Source organism: Capsicum annuum, chromosome 10, assembly GCF_002878395.1.
Source record: "Capsicum annuum cultivar UCD-10X-F1 chromosome 10, UCD10Xv1.1, whole genome shotgun sequence".
NCBI classification, from domain to species: Eukaryota; Viridiplantae; Streptophyta; class Magnoliopsida; order Solanales; family Solanaceae; genus Capsicum; species Capsicum annuum.
Window position 1 is genome coordinate 167,375,923 of NC_061120.1, and position 21,728 is coordinate 167,397,650.

General features: G+C 37.2%; 1 protein-coding gene across 1 annotated transcript; it reads left to right on the forward strand.

The window, feature by feature from the left end:
* The first annotated feature begins 642 nt into the window (after window positions 1-642).
* On the forward strand, window positions 643-21,285 carry LOC107843319 (ATP-dependent zinc metalloprotease FTSH 10, mitochondrial). Its single transcript, XM_016687556.2, has 8 exons — window positions 643-928; window positions 1,014-1,239; window positions 1,326-1,400; window positions 11,458-11,588; window positions 15,335-15,820; window positions 15,953-16,720; window positions 18,192-18,419; window positions 20,643-21,285. The coding sequence occupies exons 1-8, from the start codon at window positions 884-886 to the stop codon at window positions 21,120-21,122; spliced, it is 2,439 nt and encodes an 812-aa protein (XP_016543042.2). The 5' UTR covers window positions 643-883; the 3' UTR covers window positions 21,123-21,285.
* The last annotated feature ends 443 nt before the right edge of the window (window positions 21,286-21,728 follow it).

Sequence of the window (21,728 nt, forward strand, 5' to 3'; positions counted from 1 at the left end):
GCTCATGTAGTTCAGCTACATTTCATATATAATAATGATACAGTCCATACACAATACTGATACAGTTTTCAACTTGGGTCATTCGGTCCTTTTAAAAATATTAAAAATAAATTTATATAAATTTTTTAACTGAAAAAATCTTCTGTTTTTTTTATTGTTTAAAAATAATAATTAAATATAATTATATAAAAACGGTATAAGTGTTATATAGAATATGTATCTTTATAAGATATATGTATAGAAATTATAGAGTTCTATCAAATATGTATATGTATAAAATATATATAGAAAGTGTATAAAAAATTATATAATTATTGTATAAAATGTGTAAAAGTAAGTACAATTATTGTATAAATTGTGTATCAAAACATTATAATTTTCGTATAGAATATTTATATGTATAAGATATGTATAGAAACCGTATAGATGGTGTATAGAAACGGTATAGAACAAGTCAACAAATTGAAATGGCTAGAAAGTGAAATTTAAATTTCATAACCATTTTTAAGGAAATAGTTTAATTTGAAATGTCGTTTCTGTCTTTTCCCCGTAAGTTTATTTAGGATATTTTTTACACGTCCAAAATGGGCTATCTGGAAATCAAAGCCCATAAAATGACCGGTCCATAATTGACCAAGTAACCGAGTCCGAGTCGTCTCCGATTCCCGGTTCTCTCCAACTTCTTCTTTCACTCCCCCTCTTTCCTGCTATTTTACTACTTTGATTTTCCTCATAAAACTTTTCTTTTTTCCAACTCAGCAATTTTAAATTACATTAAATATTATTACTTTAACTAAATTACATAAATTTAGGTTCAATTCTATATCAACTTTAGCAATTTGATACTTTTACATAATAAATTCATGTTCAGATCATCAATAAGATGATTCTTTCACGTATCAATCGTTCTCGCTCAACGATCAATAAAGTAAGCATCTAATTTCAGTCTGTAAGTTATTCTTTTAATTCGTGTTAATATTATTAGTATTGATGCGTTTTTTTTGATTGAGCAGGCACTAATTTCTGGCAATAATGGTGTGAGGTTTGTAATTTTGGATGAAGTAGCAAGAAGTAACGCGTGCATTACACGCGTCAATGGCGGGTTAGGTTTTGTGAGAAGTTATTTAACATCCATTGGAGCTGGAGCTGGAAAGGAGGGTGTTAATAAGGCATATTTGCAAAGGGCGTATTTTTCGGAATTCCGGAAGTTCTTTTGCAGCAATGGATCAAAGAAAAGAAGTGAGAATGAGTACTTACACATTTTGTTTGTTTGTTATTTCGAGTTTTGGTGATGGATTGTGGTTGTTGTGTTTTGATTTTTGTAGGCTATGAGAATTATTATCCGAAGAATAAGAAAGAAGTTCCGAAAGGGAACAATCAAAAGGCGGAGTCGGGCAAAGGTATGTAGTGCCTTGATCGGTTACATTTGATCTTATGTAACATAGGATGAAGTAAAATTATTTATGATAAAGTTATTGGAGTTTGCTAGAATGTAGAATGTGAAAATATAGGGAATATTGTAATTGGAACTGAAATATTTCAATTTGCGGAGGGTCTATCGGAGACAGCCTCTCTACCTCTGAGGTAGGGGTAAGCTCTGCGTACACTCTACTCTCCCTAGTCCACACTTTTTGGGACTACACTTAGTATGTTGTTGTACTCAATTGGAGCTGAGTTTACTTTTCCGAAAGTATGTTCCATATGATTAAGTAGAACTTTTGGATTACTAGAGGCATTGGTATTAGAACTTTCTGAAAAAACTACTAACAAATTGGTTAGAGATAGTTTGTTAGCGATCTAGATCATTTATACTATTTGAAATGTTAGAAAGCGGAGGATGCTTATGCCTGAATTGTGATGAAAATGTACAACTGGGATAGAGTTGGATTATACAACAACAACATATCAAGTGTAATCCCGCAAGTAGGGTCGGGGAAGGGTAAGATGTACGGAGACCTTAATCCTACCTTTGTGGGGGTAGAGATGTTGTTTCTGATAGACATAGAATTGGATTATAGAGATCAGATTATTTATACTATTCCAAATAGAGCTGGGATTGACAAGGGGATGGGGCTTATTTTCTTGAGTTCAATGTATAAAAGTAGATATTCGTATTCTGCAAGATGCCTTGTGTGGTCCATTATTGTAACAAATTGTACACTGTCTATGTCGTTCATGGATTAAAGCCTTTTTAGTGTGAAGGCAAGCTTTGTGTATGGCAGATTATGGTAAAGTTTCTTATGAGTTTAAGATTGTAGTGGGAATGGGATGTCTTCAATAGAAACTCTCACTTTAGACCTGTCTACATGTGCTAAAGTTGATGGCACAAAATGTCTAATATATTTATGTCAGTGTTAGTAAGTGTCATTGCTTGTAGCTTAAAGCAACGTGAAGCAAAGAGTTATCGCGTCATGGGTGCAGTCATGCACTTTAGAGAATTGAGCTTCAAATAATAGATCCCGTAGTTTTTTGAATTTCAACTTTGAGGAATTGGATTGTTATCGGCATTATTGTATATTGGATGCTGAAATTAGTTTTTCAATATCAATTTGAATGTTAGTAGTACTCTCTTCAAAACTAAATTCATATGTAGTTGGTACTTATAGTTTTCTGCTAATTGTATGCTTCATTTCAAAGTAGCATGTGCTGAACTTCTCGAGCTTGAAACAACATGGATCTTTTCGCTCTTGGTAGTTATAATACTCTCTTCTGTGCTTATCGCTTTTAAAAACACTGATTTATGTAATCTTAGAGGATTTCGCGGATAATCCTCTATTTATGGAGTGATAAGACTATATTCGTTATTTTTTTTGAGAAGAGAGATTTAATGACACTTCTGTATATATGATTCCTTGACATGGCATAAATAACTAAACCTGGGAGGGAACAGTTAGCAGTAAGTAAACTCTAACAATATAGATAGACATGTCGCAAGAAGATATTTTATAGCCTACTTGGCTCTATGTAAGCTATCTTTTAAAAGTTTGCAATTAAATATCATCTGAAAGTTAATCGGGGGCAGCTTCGGAATTTACTTTCGGAAAACAAATGATCTAATATACATCATTAGTAATCTGATTATGTATGATGTGAGAAGTATGAGAAGAATATTATTGAATTGTTATAACTACATTATTAACCTATTTATAGACACTACATTCCAATCCTTTTCCTAAGAGGACACTACATTACAATCCCTTTCCAAGTAGGATTATATATGCTATTCCTACTCCTACTCATATTCTAACACTCCCCCTCAAGCTGGTGCATAGAAGACATGTACCAAGCTTGTTATGGATGTAACTAATACGAGGATCGATGAGGGACTTGGTGAAGATATCTGCAAGAAAACTGATAAGGACTGCTTTGGACGTCTGGGAGACCTCAACTGAAACAGAACAAACTGAAAAAGTGATCCAAAAAGTAGTAAACATCACCGGAAAGTCGATGTGTCACTGGAAAATTGCCGGAAATTGGTATTATAAAATATAAGGGTCATCTTGAAATCAAGAGATGAGTAGATCTTGAACAAGATAGTCACCGAAGAACTGGCCGAAACATACTCATGCGCCGGATTATTAGATTTGATGGCTGAAAAGTGGTCACCATTTGAGAAAAAATTATATGGTACTGAGGAATATAAATTATATGGGTAGAGTCTGAATGATGACACGACCCTACTGAAAAATAGAAATTAAGAGAAATTATATAGGTAGGGTCGGAATGACAGCACGATCCTACTGAAAAGGAGAACTTATGTAGGTAGGGTCGGAATGATGGCACGACCCTACGCAAATCAGATCTGAGGAGTCACCATAAAGACACATGGAACTACGCAAATCAGATCTAAGGTGTCACCGAAAAGACACACGGTGCTATGCAACTCAGATATGAGAAAGTAGTTCGAAAAGATGCACGATAGTAAGCAAATTAGATATGAGAAAGTAGGGAATAGAAGTGTGGTGGCCTAACTTTTGCAAACATGATCATTGGCTGGACGGGCGGCATATATGAGTTATAGCCGCCTGCCGGCATCGGAAGCTCTTTTATTCTCTACCAAGATCGTAGAGTCTCTAATACCATGTGAGAAGTATGAGAAGAATATTATTGAATTGTTATAACTACATTATTAACCTATTTATAGACGCTACATTCCAATCCTTTTCCTAATAGGACTCTACATTACAATCCCTTTCCAAGTAGGATTATATATGCTATTCCTACTCCTACTCATAGTCTAACATATGATATCATGTGAGTTTATCCCTTATTTTTTCTTGTTTTTCTTTTTTTTCCTCCTTTTCTATGAATAGTTTTTCTCAATATCCTTGGATAAATCTTTTTCAGAACTTAATTTTGGACCACTCATTCTTCCTCTTTTTTATAACCGTGGTGTCCCGGCCAACTTGTGTGCACCTCGACTAATTCCACGGGATATCTGTCACCCCCACTAGCAACAGGTACTAGGTAGCTTTGGTCATCAAGTAGGCTAGATCAAACTGGGAAGAAATTAATTCTTCCCTTCATTTGTGTCAAAAGATCTATTGCAATCATGAAATTTTAGTCAATGAGCTGATATATCAAATGTCTTTTTAAAAGGTTGTCGGCGGTTTTTAAAAGGTCCAAATATGCTCCTAGCACTAATGGCAGAAGCCACATCAGGTTATATTAGGACCTTCTTAATTGCTTAGGGGCATATTTGGACCATTTCAATTGTTCAGGGGCATGCTTAAGATGTTTTGCAACAAATGAAATACTTCGAAGCATGCTCTTAAACAATTGAAATGACTCAAATATACCTAAGCAATTAAAAAGGTCTAAATATACCTTGATAAGGTTTCCGTCATTACTGCAAGGGGCATATTTGTACCTTTTTTTATTGTCCAGAGGTATGTTTTAAGACAGCTAAGATGCCTGAGGAATGGAGGTGGAGTACAATGGTCCTGTTGTACAAGAACAATGACGACATCCAAAATTGTAATAATTACACGGGTATCAAGTTATTAAGCCACACTATGAACGTTTGTGAGACAGTCGTGGAGACGAGGGTGAGGAAGGGTGTGTCCATTTGCGAGAACCAATTTGGATTCATGCCAGGGCGGTCTACTACGGAAGTTATCCATCTTGTGAGGAGATTGATGGAGAAATGCGGGGAAAGGAAGAGGGACTTACATACGGTGTTCATTGTCCTTGAGAAGGTCTATGACAAAGTTTTGAGGGATGTTCTTTGGAGATGCATGTAGGCTAGAGGTCTACCCGCGACTTATATTAAGGCGATAAAGGACATGTACGATGGAAGCTAAAATGCAGGTTAGAATGGTAGGAGGAGACTCGGAGCACTTCCCTGTGGAAAAGGGGTTACATTAGGGATCAACTGGTGATACGAGCCAAATGGCTATCCTAGCTTTGGAAGATATCATTCGAAGCTAAGCCCGGCAACGGACCGGAACGGAACAACCGGAACGGTTTTACCTGAACTGGATCCGGTACCGGAAAGAATGTCCCGTGTATTATAGCGGAACCGGTACCACCGGAAAATATGGTCCTTCCACCCCGGTCCGGTTGTCACCGGTGCAGTACCACGTCGGACTGGTACGGAAACCGGAGTTCCGGCATTTTACTGTTTGCATCTCATTGTTTGTTTAATTTTTTATTAATGTTATGACTTTTATAATAAAAGAATGTATGTATAGTTATAACATTTACTTTTTAACTTTAAAAAAATTAAAAGTATATAATTATTTTAATAATTTAAATTATTTATTAATATAATTACAAAGTTATGCTAAAAAAAGTTAACATCAACTTGATATATAATTTTTAAAATAGTTATAAGTTTAACTCATAACATTAACTTTTTATTACATAACCTTAGAAAAATTTATATTTATTCAAATTTAATACATTACGTTGTACATTTATTATAAATATTAAAAGAGAATCTAATCTACGCAGCCACTTTCTAGGAAGGGTTATGTTTGTATTAGATTTGTACTCTAGAATCTTAATATCTATAATGTCCATAATATTCTATACGTAAGTTATCTATTTCTATATTTTTCGGAATTGGTCTTTTTCCTTGTTCTTCCATTGCTTCCATTCCATCATCACTATTCTCCTCAAATATTTCATCTATTTCGTCTTCAATCTGGGGCGGTAATTTTGGGAGCCCCAAATTTCTTCTTTCGGCATTAATCCAATCTCTAAATAATACCGAAATTTCCAAACTATCCTTCGCCAACGAATATCGATGATCTCTAATCATAAATCTTCCTGCACTAAAAGCTTGCTCCGATGCGACTGAAGAAATTTGATTTGTTAGCAAATCTCGAACCACCCTTGATAGTTTTGGAAATTGTCTGGTACGGGTCTTCCACCATCCTAAAAGTTGTTGTTGTCCATTTGCATCTCTAATACATTCCCGATCCTGAGAAATATATGAATCAAAATCATTACTCAAAATCATTACTGCTACAACATTGAAGACCAAGTTCTTCACCCATCTCATCATCTAAATCATCATATCTATGTGTAAAAGTAGGAGGTTCGACTGGCGCAATATTATGTTCCATAACTTGATACATGTTATATAAACTCCTGGCTTTAGGTACTATGTTAGCACAACATGTTTCAACCGATGGCCTTTCATGAGGTTCAATTTCTAAATTGGTGTAAATTTTTTGAACCATCATAATTACACCATGTTCTTTGTAAAATGGGTTGAATAAAGTAGCTGTCAAATAAATTTGTGGAATCGGAATTTTTTTTTTTAAATTTGTCAACCATAGCGTCAATTGCCTCTTTGTAAGGACAAATTTTTTTATAATTAGCAAGTACTTTAGAAAGAGCAGTAATATTTACTAAAACGGAAGAAATAGTTGGAGTATATTGTGCAGATACTGTGTTTGTAGCTTGATAAAAAGTTTTTAAAAATTTACAAAGTTCTTCTACTTCAATCCAATCATCAGAACCTAGCCTTAAATCATTAGTCGTATTAAGCAAATTATAAACTAATTGTATAGGTTCACGATACACACTAGCAACTTCAAGCATTTGATACAAAGAATTCCATCTAGTAGGAATTTCTCTTGGAACTTTTCTATATGGAAGGTCACATTTTTTACATTGATATTTAAAATCATCTATTATAGCCTTCTTTTTATTTTTAAAAATAAAACTACATGCAATGCGAACCTTATAACAACCATTTCCAAATAACTCAACACCATCATGTACTATCAAATTTAAAATATGTGCAGTACATCTAACATGAAAATAATCATTATCCATGGGACATAGTCTAGTTTTTAAAAAATCAATGGCTTTCAAATTATTAGAAGCATTATCTAATATACATGTCATAGTTTTATCAATAAGTCTAAAATATTTTAAGCATTCCACTATTGTAAAAGATATATATTTACCGGTTTTAGTTTCGTCACTATATTTATAAGCAATAATTATTTTTTGCATGTTGGTGATCAATCCAATGAACCGTGACAGTAAAATAATCATTACCGATAATACTATGACCCATATCAAAAGTAATAGATACTCTACCATCAAATTTACTAAGTAAGCAACGAAGAAAATGGCAATGTTCACCTTGAAATTTAAAAATATCACCCTTTGAAAGAAGGATTATATACTCGTTGAATATAATGAATAAAACCGGGATACGAGGGAAAACTGAATGACAATCCCTTAACAGCAACCATTTTCGCTAGTTCTTCTCTATCTACATCTTCATTATATGTCAATATAGAACTTGAGCTAGCTGGGTTAAATCTATCTAAACGCGTTTGAACCATATTACCTCCCACATATTCTTCCGTCAATGGTGTACCACCTTTTTTTGCCTTTCCGTCAATGGTGTACCACCTTTTTTTGCCTTAGCCTCATTTTCTAGACGAATAAATTCTGTATTACATTTCCTCAAATGCGTAGTAAGCAACCCTGTCCCACCATTTTTTTCCCCAGTCAAATGTTTCATAACTCTCTTACATTTATTGTAAGTAGCAGTATTTTTTTCCTTATCTTGACTCATAAATTGCCAAACTAAAGATCGTTTAGGACGTTCAGTACCTTTGGCCCTACTAAATTTCGGTAAAGGGGGAAGTAAATCATCGTCTTTTGGTATTTCCGTAACCGGACTAGTAGGGGTAGGGGTTTCACCTAACTCTATACTTCTATATCATCTTCTTCCGGTAAGTCTTCCTCAAAATTATTATAACGCCTACTTAGTGTCTCATGGTCTAATTCCATACCGGCACCAACATCAAAACCATTAGGTTGTGATAAAGAATTTTCATTAAATCTAGGCAATAATGAACTAGTAGTAGCATTATTTTTTTTATTTCTACGAAAAACCTTACCAAAGATTGGTCTCTTACCACTACTTTTATTTGCATCCATAATTAAATTTAAATATAATTAAAATGTTAAAACAAGCAATATAAATATTATAAATCAAAAAATAAATGTTACACTGTAAGTAAACAAATATAGATATTAAAAATAAAAAATATAGAGATTAAAGTTGGAACGAATATACCGAACGTCTGCATAAAAGCAGATGTATACCAAATGTCGTAATTGAAATAGATAATTGAAGCTTGTAGTATCTTTAAAAAAATCCACAACTCCAATTAATACAAAAATTATAAATATTGAGTATGAGAATATTAAGATTTAAGATTTAGAGAGGATGAGAAATTGAGAAATTTGTGAGAAAAAAATTGATTTAAAAGGATATTTATAGTAGAAAATTAATGGTGTAGTGGACTAATTGGGAGGGGGAGGCACAAAATAGTCGTTGCCCCCTCCAACAGCTATTTTACAACGGTCAACAACGGCCAAAACCAAAAAAAAATTTTAAAAAAAAAATACCGGATCCGGCCAACCGGCACCGGAACTACCGGAAAAAAATGCCCCTCCGCATCGGTACCGTATTCCGAGTCGTTTGGTACCGGTATACCGGTACAAACCGGTACCATTGCTTTACCGGACCGGACCATGACCGGAAACGGACCGGAACCGGATTAACTCCGGTCCGTTGCCACCCTTATTCGAAGCCAACACGCGAAGGATTCGGTTGTGGTCACATTGAGGGGAAGAGAGCAGGCATGGAGAGGCCATTTCTAGCATTCCATAAGGCAAAGCCGCGTGTGGAAGGTGGCTTGGGGGATGCTTGAAGAACCACAGCCTTGGAGCACTGAAGTGCACCTTCATTAAGGGTGTTTTAGGGATTTCACATGCCCAATTTACACTCCATAGGCGCCCACCCTTCATTAAGGGCGTTTTGGTCTTTTTGTCCTTCAATTGTAATAAGACTATATATAGTTTAGTATTAGGGCTTTTACTCTTTAGTTGTTAATAATGTAAGACTTGAAACATTGTAACAAACTCTCTCTAGTGTGAGGGGTGTAGCACCTTTAGTTGTAGGTCTTGGAATAGCCACCAAATCGAAATGAGTGCAACAAGTGTGGATATCACTTGTGTTGCAATGTTGGCTTGATATGTTGGTGTTTAGAGCTGGTAAAGTTCCTCTTGTGTCAACGTAGGAGTTAGGTGTTTGTCCTGTGTAGTGTTTAGGGTCCAAGAGTCCACCAAATTCTTGGGTTCTTAAGATTATACCTTTACTTGTCTAACTATCTATCCCTTTTGTTTATGTTGTAATCGTTTGTTGTTTGTTCTTGTACTCCAACCCGTGAGGTGTTGTTATTGTTACCACATTGTTGTTATTGTTATCTTGTTCATCATCTTGTGTTGTACAATAGTTTGGATTGTCTGATTTTTTGGTGTAATAAACGCCTTGTTCTCTTCTTGTTGTTGTGTTCTTGGGAATCCGAGACTTGGTTTCCAAAAGGGCTCATGGTTTTCTTCAAATTTATGGACTGTTTGGACTGATTTTGGTGTTTCCAAGTCTTGTCTCGTATCAACTGGTAACCCGTTCTTCTTTGCCTTGGTGATAGATGCATTGACACGGTGTATCTAAGATGAAGTGCGTTGGTGTACGTTATTTGCGAATGACATGGTGTTGATTGATGAGAGCCGTAGCGAAGTTAATGATAGTTTGGAGCTGTGGAGGGAAATTTTGGAAGCTAAAGGGTTTAGGTTGAACGATATCAAAACAAAGTATTTGGAGTGTAGATTCAGTGAGAGGTTGCATGAGGTAGGTGCGGAAGTGTGGCTGGACACACAAGCTATCACTGAGAGCGATAGTTTCAAGTATCTTGACTCTATTATCCAGGGTAGTAAGGTCATCGGCGATGATATCACACATCGTATTGGTGCTGCGTGGATAAAGTGGAGGCTTGCCTTTAGAGTCTTGTGTGCAAAAAGACCACCAAAACTTGAAGGTAAGTTTTATAAAGTGGTGGATAGATCGACATTGTCGTATGTGGCGGAGTGTTGACCAGTCAAAAACTCCCCTGTTTAGAAGACGCGTGTTGCTGAGATGAGGATGTTGAGGTAGATGTGTGGGCATACTACGTGCGATAGGATCAAAGGTTTTTTGGGATAAGGTGGGAGTGGCCTTTGTGGTTGTCAAGATGAGGGACGCAAGATTAAGATGGTTTGGACACGTGAAGAGGAGATGTGCAGGCGCCCCAGTAAGGTGGTGCGGGAGGTTGACTATAGTAGTTACGAGGAGGGGTGAGATAGACAGAAGAAGTATTGGAGAGGTGATTAGAAAGTACATGACGCATCTTCAGGTTACCGAGGACATGGTTGTAAATAGGAGGATATGGAGGATGCGTATTAGAGTAGAAGGTTAGTCAAGTAGGAGCGTTATCTTGCCTCGAGGGTTTAGTCGTGTTGGTGTTTGTCGTGTACTAGCCATAGTGTGATAGTCTAGGGTTTATCCATAGCTGTTGAGGTGGAGCTGATCGATGCTCGAGATATCTATCATATACCATGGTTTGTAGTATTTCAATTATCGTACTATTTTGTGGTTGATTATTGTTTCTTTCTAGTAGACTTTGCATTGTGCCCTTTCCAGTTACTCTATTTTGTTCATCATTTGCTACACTTGAGCCGAGGGTCTTTCGGAAACAGCCTCTCTACCTCATCGAGGTGGTGATAAGTCTGTGTACCCTTCACCATCTCCAAACCTCACTTGTGGGATTTCACTGGGTATGTTGTTCTTGTTGTAAACTGAAGCTCTCTAATTGAACACTTCTAGTGGACAAGGAGATATTCAGTTAACAAGGCAATCTTTGTGTAAGGAAGTTTATGGTACTGAGTTTCTAGTAAGTAATGAGTATACACAAGCTACAAGTTTAAAAAATGTAATGTCATTGCATTCTGCATTATAGAGTATGAAACAAGTGATAAGTAACAATTGCTAGCATGACCTCCCCGTTCTTTTCTTGTTTCATGTTCCGTTCCCTTTTGTCTGGCGATGATGAAAACTATTTTATTTTTTTGACCATTCTTTGGTTTCTTTCTTGGCAGAGGAAAGTACAGGTGAGCAAGGAAACCCTCAGGAGAACTTAATGAAGCAATATCAAAATATTCTCACACCCTTGTTAGTTATTGGGTTTATTCTGTCATCAACACTTCTTGGTCCTCGTGAGCAGAAGGAGGTTAGTCTTAACAAACATTTCCACATTTCGAGTTTTAATTGTTTCAGCCTTTTTCTCTTTTTTTTGGGGGGGGGGGGGGGACAAGTTTAGTGCCTTATGGAGTATGAGTTCAATATGGACTTGATTGTAATCGTTAGGACCAAATAATTCTAGTAGTAAAAGAGGATTGTATGATAGCGAGTGTTCAAGGTAGGGATTAATTTTGGAGAATTGGTTTTGGAACTTTCACAGACAGAAGCTGTGAGTTGTGGTTAGAGGAATGGGTATTGGGGTTGGTGTTTGAAATGCAATTTTCTGTATGTTTCCCTAAACCAAAATAACTTTTTTTGACTTTGTTTTCTTCCTAAATGCATGATAGTTTTGACTCTTACTCGGTGAGAGTCTTTCGACCCAACAGAGGCTTTTGGTGATTGACTTGGAGATCATAAAGGAGCAGAGGAGGAGAGGTATGGAGGATCTTCCAAGGATTAGATAGGGGACTTTGGCCAGTGCACTTGATATAGGAGATAAGTTGATGGTGAGGAAGGCTTGGGAGAGTGGAAGGGATATAGATAGTATGTGGGATGAGATTGCCAACTGCATCAGGGAGACAGATAGAGAGGTGTTGGGGTCCTGAGTGGTTGTTCGAGGAAGCACCAAGGTGGTGGAACGAAGAGGTGAGGGGAAAGTGAAGGCCAAGAAGAGAGCATATGCAAAGTTGGCGGAGAGTAAGGATAAAAAAGATAAACGGAAGAATAGGAGGAGTACAAGATTGCTAAGCGAGAGGCGAAGTTAGCGGCCACGATGGCTAAGGATGCTGCTTTCGAGAGTTTATACACAACCTTAGATAGTAAAGGTGGGGATAAAAAGTTGTACAAGCTCGCCAAGGTTAGGGAGAGGAGGACTAGGGACCTGGATCAGGTGAAGTGTATTAAGGATGTGGACGGTAAAGTTTTGGTGGAGGAGGGTCACATTAGAAAGAGATGGTAGCCTTACTTTCATAAACTCCTGAACGAAAGAAAGGAGCATGATAGGTTTCGCGATTATGGTTATTGTAGGCGCATTAAGGTGGAGGTTAAGGGGGCTATCCGTAGGATGCGTAGAGGTAGAGCAACGGGGCTAGATGAGATGCCGGTAGACTTCTGGAAGTGCACAGTAGGGGCAAGTATGGAGTGGTTGACTCGGTTGTTTAACATAATTTTCAAGACAACGAGGATGCCTGAAGTTTGGAGGTGAAGCACGATGATTCTATTGTATAAGAATAAGGGCGACATTCAGGACTGCAATAATTACAGGGGTATCAAGTTGTTGAGTCACACTATGAAGGTTTAGGAGAGGGTGGTAGAGTTGAGGTTGCGAAGGATTGTTACTACTTTTGAAAATCAATTTGGATTTATGCCATGGCGCTCGACTATAGAAGCTAGTCGTCTCGTCAGGAGACCAGTGGAGCAGTATAGGGAAAGGAAGTAGGATTTGCACATGGTGTTTATAGACTTAGAGAAGGCCTATGATGGAGTTCCTGGGGAGGTTCTTTGGAGGTGTTTGGAGGCTAGAGGTGTACCTATAGTATATGTTAGGGCGATCAAGTATATGTACGACGGAGCCAAGACTCGGGTTAGGATTGGGGGAAGGGACTCAGAGCACTTTCCCGTCTTGATGCGGTTACATCAAGGATCGATGCTTAGTCCGTTTCTTTTTGCCTTGGTGAATGTTTTGACCTGGAACATTCTGGATGAGGTGCCTTATTGTTTGCTTTTTGCGGATGTAGTCTTGATTGATGAGACTCATAGTGGAGTTAATGCTAAGTTGGAGGTTTGGAAGCAAACTCTTTAGTCTAAAGGGTTTAGGTTGAGTAGGTCCAAGTCGAAATATTTGGAGTGTAAGTTCAGCAAGGTGTCTCATGAGTCCAATGTGATTGTTAAGCTTGACACTCATTCTATTAGTAAGAGAGATAGTTTCAAGCTAAGTTGCCAAGAAATATTGGAGGGAGGTGATTAGATATGACATGGAGCAACTTCAGCTTACTGAGGACATGACCCTGGATAGGAAGTTGTGGAGGAGGTGAATTAGGGTAGAAGGTTAGTCTGCGTTAGGATGTTGCATGTTTTGATGTGTACTTGGAGTATCTTGCTTTTGGTATTATTTAATATTTTAATTTTAATTGTATCTTGTTCTATTACTATTCTTTATCTTATCTTAGATTGTTTTATTTTGAGCCGGGGGTCTATCGGAAACAGCCTCTGTATCTCACATTTGAGGTAGTGGTATGACTGCGTACACTTACCCTCCCTAGACCCCACTTGGTGGGAATATACTGGTATTGTTGTTGTTGTTGTAGTTTTTGGAATGCTATCGGCTTAAATCGCTAATAGTTTTTGGAATGTTGTCTGCTTAAATTCCCAGATAGAGCTACCCCTAAAATTCCCATTAAAAAATGATTTATTGATTTAGCTGTCCAGTAGTTAATACTACTTATTTTTGAGGGGGACCAGTGTGATGAGATTAACTATTCGGCGTTAGTGTTTGTGGATGGTATCACTTGCATTCTTTTGGGCTTTGGATGGCATTTGATTGGGAACTTTTTTTTCGAAGAACATTTTAAAATATAACAACATTGTTTGGTTTGTTAAAAGAATTGACATAAAAGGCAGCAAGTTTCCTAAAACCAAAACAGATTCAGGTATTTTTCATTGTTTCTGAACAACTATTTGCCCCAGAAGCATTTCAAACTCAAGTCGTCTAAAAGTTGTTTTTCAAAAGCTTCTCCAGATGAATGTTCTCTGAGGAACAAACACAGAAAAAAAAAAAAACTCCACGTAAGGTTTCACTAAAACCAAGAATGAGAAAAAGGTTTGTTCAGCCTGTTAGTGATCAATGCACATGCTGCTTTATTGCAGATGCACCATGAACCCAATAAGAAATTTGAATTAGCATAACTAGATATTTATTTTTAAAACACTGCTATGAAGTTACAGCGTTCGCATATAAAACTGTTCTTCTGGTCTGCAACTGTTACTTCTCCACCCTCTCCTAGTCAGCCTGCGCGTGTAAATAATTAACTTGTAGTGTATCGGTATTGGATTACTTGAGCTTGTCTTTTACATAGTTGACTGATCAATGACAGATTTATGTTCTTATACCATACACTGGTTCATGGACATTACTACCTGTTTGTCCAGTACATGCAAATCCAGATGGAGCAGCTATTTGCTTTAGTAGAGCATAATCCTAAGAAGCGAAACAAATCCATCTAGAACAAGAAAACATTGCTAGATTTTAATTGAATTTGAATAAGTACACGAGCAAATTAACCTCAGCTGCATTTCATTATAACTTTTTTCTTACTCTGAAATAACTCATCAACAAATTTAGTGATGATTCCATGGATAGAAGATTGTATAGTTGTTAAAGCAACCTACAAGAATGAGAAAGGAGACCTAAGTACTGACTCTATTTCATCCCACCTGATAGTCCTTGCATATAGGTTATATATTGCCATCACTCAAAATGACTATCTTGACATTTATAACAATAACAATAAGAAAAACTAGAAGTGGATTATATTGATGAAGAACTTCTTTTAGTGTGGCTTTGAAATTAATGAAGCAGTGTGACTTCTGTGTAATATTAAATGCTCTCAGTGATGACTCGTAACCAAGCAGGTTTTTATTTTCTAGGGGCGGCAATTCTATCTTATCTTTGTTAGTTGGTTTTCTGTATCTGTTTTTGCTTTATCATGATTATTAACGCTTGATGTAAAATTTCAGATTAGCTTCCAAGAATTCAAAAACAAGCTACTTGAACCTGGTCTTGTTGATCGAATTGTTGTAACTAACAAATCTGTCGCCAAAGTTTATGTGAGTAGTTCTGTACCTGGTATTAGTCAAACAGGTGATGACACAGTTCATGGTCCTACAAGTGGTATGGATGGTAAAAGAAACACGAGCTACTACAAATTCTATTTTAACATTGGGAGTGTTGAGTCATTTGAGGAGAAGCTTGAGGAAGCACAAGAAGCCTTGGGAATAGACCCTCACAATTATGTTCCTGTGTTATATGTTGATGAATTGAAATGGTTCCAAGAACTGATGAGGTTTGGTCCAACAGTATTGATTCTAGCTGCCCTTTATTTTATGGGACGAAGAGTGCAGGGTGGCATAGGAGTCGGAGGCCCTGGGGGGAAAGGTGGTCGTGGAATATTTAATATTGGCAAAGCAAATTTCACCAAGACGGATAAAAATGCTAAGAATAAGGTGAGAATCGCTTTCTATTATTCGTGCATTTTCAAAAGTACCAGTGTTTTGAAATGGAAAATTTTAAAATGATAGATGTCATGATATTTCATGATTAGTTCTTAGAAAGTTATTGACACTTTCTTGATACAGGTTTTCTTCAAGGATGTGGCTGGATGTGATGAGGCTAAGCAAGAAATCATGGAGTTCGTCCACTTTCTTCAGAACCCCAAGAAATATGAGCAGTTGGGAGCCAAAATTCCTAAGGGTGCTCTGCTAGTTGGTCCTCCTGGGACTGGAAAGACACTTCTAGCTAAAGCTACAGCTGGAGAATCTGGTGTACCTTTTCTCTCGATTTCTGGGTCAGAATTTATGGAGATGTTTGTTGGTGTTGGACCAGCTAGAGTTAGGAGTTTATTTCAGGAGGCAAGACAATCTGCACCTAGTATAGTTTTCATTGATGAAATTGATGCTATTGGTCGAGCAAGAGGGCGGGGAGGCTTTGCTGGAGGAAATGATGAGCGTGAAAGTACTTTAAATCAACTGCTTGTAGAAATGGATGGATTTGCAACCACATCTGGTGTAGTTGTGCTTGCTGGCACAAATAGACCTGATATATTAGACAAAGCCTTGTTAAGGCCTGGTCGATTTGATCGCCAGATTACCATTGATAAACCAGACATCAAAGGCCGTGAACAAATTTTCAGAATCTATCTGAACAAGTTGAAACTTGACAAGGAGGCAGCATTTTATTCCCAGAGACTTGCTGCTCTAACACCAGGATTTGCTGGAGCAGACATAGCAAACGTTTGTAATGAAGCTGCTCTAATAGCTGCTAGGAATGAGAGTACAATTATTACCATGCAACATTTTGAGTCGGCGATAGACAGGGTGATTGGTGGTTTAGAGAAGAAGAATAAGGTATTGGATCTTCTCACTTTTCCCTCCACTATCTACTTTTGTATCTCATGTTTCCATAACGTAGGAAGCGTCCAGTTTTTGCATCGCTACACCAACAGCATTTTCTATGATGTTCCATTCTTCTTGTTCTGCATCTTGGCTGTCGAAGCCATTTGTTTAGTATGATAATGATTGGATTCATTTGACTTATCCATGAAAGTGCATTGGTCCAATATCCATTGGTACTGGAACATCAAATCTGCTGCTTAGTAGCTATCAACAAAGTTATATTAGTTTGGTCATGCTGAGTGTATTTGTAGGAGAGGATTGCTTCATTTCTTTGGGGGCAATTGGGATGTTTATATGATGTTCTTCCGCCTGAACTTGGATAAAATGCCTCAATTGAATAAGTAAATTTCAGTGCTGTTTTATAACTCATGTAAATAGAATATTTTTGCTTGTTCATATTAGGATTTGTACATAACAGCCTCTCTACCTCACCTTTGAGGTAGTGGTACGGACTGCGTGCACTCTACCCTCCCCAGACCCCACTTCGTGGGAATATACTGGGAATGTTGTTGTATATTAGGATTTGTACAGTAATTCAGTTACTGTTGAGTTCTTGCTGTAATGAGAAGAGCATGGTGAGGTGGTGAAGAGTCTTGTAGAGGCTTGGGATAAACCACTATGGCGCAAGATAGGATACTTCAAAATTTGGCAAAATACCTAGGGATCCCCCTAAACTTGTGACCGATTTATTCAGTACTTACTGGAGCTAATTTAAGTCCTAACTACCCCTGATGCTGGCATATGATATTCTCGACCTCCTCTAAGTGCCACCTACTGGGCACGTGAAAGAGTAATTATAATGCCACAGCAAATAATCTAAATGGAAGAAAAGCAGACAATCTAAACGGAAGAAAAGCCTGAAACAACCATTTCTTCCATTTCTTCTTCTTCTTCTTGTATGGTGTGGTATGGGATGGTATAGTCACTGGTTATTGTTACCCTTCTGTTTGTGTAACCCTCCACCCCTCCCAAAATGCTCCCCTTACTTTGGCTACTAGCAATGGGTTGCGGTTTGACAAATAAAAACTCGGGCTTCGTTTAACCACCTACATAGTCAGAGAACTTGAGTCTGATGTTGAAAAGCCTTTAGCGAGTCAACACCAGTGGCATAAGCAGACTGGGTTTCGCGCATGATATTCTTTTCTTCGACACCCTTCTACCTACTTGTTGATGACTTTAGATGATTTATGAAATCCTTTTTCTTTCTTTTTGATTCAGTTTCTTTTCTTTTACCCAAAATAGAAAGGGGACTTTGATGAATGTTGACCTTGGTGATGTATGATTTGGTTCGGCATTTCTTGAGAGATGCTTTTGAAAATTGTTGGCCTACAATCTTTAGATTCTAGTAAGGACTTGCAAATGGGACGAATAATTTTCTTGGATGATATAATATAATTGAAAGCAACCTTTGTGGTTTCGGCAGGTCATAAGCAAGCTGGAAAGGCGGACAGTTGCCTATCACGAAGCTGGGCATGCTGTTACTGGTTGGTTCTTGGAACATGCAGAGCCATTGCTCAAAGTGACAATTGTTCCTCGTGGTACAGCAGCCCTTGGATTTGCTCAGTATGTTCCCAGTGAGAACCTTCTAATGACGAAAGAACAACTATTTGATATGACATGCATGACTCTTGGTGGCCGAGCTGCTGAGCAGGTAAATTATCAACTCTGTGCTTTCATATGTTTTGATATCTTCAAGCCACTTCTTGTAGGGACAGCAATGGGGCAGGAGGGAAAGAGAGTGGTGTGTGGGGGGGGGGAGAAAATACCCAATTACCCCCCTAACTATACCCAAAAAGGCTATGTCACACCTCAACTTAAAGAGGGCCTATTACCCCCCCGAACTAACTAAAAGTGGAATTTTCACCCCCTTAGTGCCTATGTGGCACACACGTGTGACTACATGGACACTTCAGTGTGTTGTGCCACATAGACACTAAGAGGGTGAAAATTCCACTTTTAATTAGTTCAGGAGGGTAATAGGACCCCCTTTAAGTTGAGGTGTGGCATAGCTCTTTTGGGTATAGTTAGGGGGGTAATTGGGTATTATCTCTTTAATAATTAAAATCTTGGGCCCCTCATGGAGGACCAATTAAAAACAGTGGCGGACCCACATGGAGCCAAGGGGGTCCCCTCACTCGGAAAATTATATTGAACTCCCTTAGCATAACACTAGTGCGCAGCGCAACGGTTAAGCGGATTCAGATTTCCTCATTAGCTCCGAGATCAAATCTCGGTGGATGCATATATTTATCCTGTCATTTTTGCTTCAGGCCAATGAAGTTGTGTTGTCACTAATGTTACCCCATATTGACATCACCTTCTTTCTCATTATTCTTTTTAAATTACTCTCTTTGTAAACTTTTTCAAATAGCTTTATATTATAAATTTATTCAAATTTTAAAATTTGTGGGTTCCTTTAAAATATTAAATTAATATATAGTAGTAATTCAATTAATAAATTGATAAATATTATTATATATGTAATAAACTTTTTAATAAAAATATTTAATTTAGAAAAAAATTATTGAATTTTATCTTGTTCATATATGGTCCGACCCGTTCATATATAATCCGACCCGCTAATTTGTCAACACTATTATCAATCTTACTTTTTTTTCAAACTTCCTGAACAGAAATCTTGGGTCCGCCGCTAATAGTCAAACACCGTCACATAACATGGACAGAAGCAGTAACTTTTTATTTTTACCATGGTTATTGCTTGCTTCAGTTATTTTTTGTTGTATTACATATATTTTCTTTTACCTTTTCATGAAATAGGTGTTTTTACATGAAGAGTGTTACTTTATCTTGTTTTAAAATGAGAGATGATAACTTAATACTTGAATTCGTGAAACTACACTTGTTTTTTTGTGCTCTCTTTATTCTATTAGTTAATTCCTGGTGGAGATATGAATTAGTAATCAACAACAACAGCATAACCAGTTTAGTCCCACAAAGTGAGGTTTGGATGGGTAGAGTGCACGTGGAGACCTTACCTCTACCTCATCGGTGAGGTAGAGAAGTTGTTTCCTATAGACCCTCGGCTCATTATTTATAAGGATCATTAATTATTACTTGTAAGCTCTGCTTTTCATAGTCATATTATTAGAATATTTATATAAAAATAATTTTATGTTGAAACTTTCCTGAACTCTGGTAACATCGATTTTGTTTTCTAAACATTGTTAAAATTGAAAAATCTTATAAACTATCAAATAGAGCACTGTAACATGGAAAAGAAAGTTTACCAAAAAAAGATTAAATGGGACTGGGCAGGGCATGCTGTAAACAAGAAAATGCTAGACGGATTGAAACTTTGGCTGGTTAATGCTTCGTCTTTCCTGTGTAATTTCTTTTATGCACTGCACAGATATGCCCCCTTCAAATTTGCTGCTATTCTGCAATCTAAATCATGTGCTTTGTGAGGGGTGGAAGGTTTTGAGTTTCAGAGTTAAAGATCATTGGAACTTAATTAGCTGGTTTCAAAAATTTGAATGACTCATAGGAGTTTCTCTTTTTGAGAAGTCTAGATAATCACCACTTTGTAGTAACCTGCTTTGCTTCCACACTTGCTAGAAACATTGTTGGCTTCTAGAATGTTGAATGCATTGACTTGCATTACTAGGGTGTTATGATTCTGCATGACTATTTCTAGGCATCTAAGTTGCATGATGGAACTTTCATAATATGAATAGTTGGTTTTCTAGTCGTCTTACCAAATTTTACAGAGCAATACGTCTGAGTATGTATGTCCTAAGTGATCCGTAAAGGGATTGATCTTTAAATGTTTATAAGCAGCTTGGAGTTTTTACGTTCTTCTGACTAGTGAATCAAATTCTTACAATCTTCATATGAAATATTAATTTTTGAGTAGGTTTTGATTGGGAGAATCTCAACTGGAGCTCAAAATGATTTAGAGAAAGTCACCAAGATGACTTATGCCCAGGTAGCAGTATATGGTTTCAGTGACAAGGTTGGTCTCCTCTCATTTCCACAAAGAGAAGATTCCTTCGAGGCAAAACCTTACGGTAGCAAGACAGCAGCAATTATCGACAATGAAGTTAGAGAATGGGTAGCCAAGGCATATGACCGTACTGTACAACTTGTAGAGGAACACAAAGAGCATGTGGCTCAGATTGCGGAGTTGCTACTTGAAAAGGAAGTCCTCCACCAAGAAGATCTTGTCCGGGTATTGGGTGAACGCCCATTTGCGAGTAGTGAGCCCACGAACTATGACAGGTTCAAGCAAGGATTCGAAGAAGAGAACAAAGAAACCGGAGATAGCACCGAGGGAAAAACTGCACAAGATGATGATGGATCACCTCCTGTTATACCGGAGGTTGTCCCAGTATAGCTGTGGTTTAACTGTGAATGTCTGGCATTAACGTTCAATTTTGGTTTATTGTAAAAATCATTTGTCCTGATATTTGTAATAACGCAAAAATGGTTTTTACAAATTTGTGTACCCCCAAGAACCATTTATTACGAAAATGAAAAGAGAGAATTACTATGGTGAACTTGTTTAGTTTTCTAATGACTTTTAACCGAAGAACTAGTAGTTTGTGTCATCATGTGATTTGGAGTGTCTTTTAAATGAGTACCCAATAATAGAGTGGTTGTACCCATTCTGTTTTATTTTACTTGCTCTATGCTAACTTGTCACAATTCTTAAAGTTTTTATTCCAGGTGTGTGTTTTTTAATTTTATTAACGGAAAAGAGTCAAAAATACCTTTCAAGTATTTGAATTGGTTCAAAAATATCCTCCGTTTACCTTTTGGGCTAACAATACCCCTCCATCCACCTTTGTGGCTCAAATATACCCTTACATCTAACAGATTTTTTTAAACCATAGTTAAATACTTCATTAAATACGTGACGACTTTCTATTGATTGTAAATTAAATTAATTAAAATACTAAACTAAATCCGGATCCTACTAAAATACCCAAACCCAACCCAA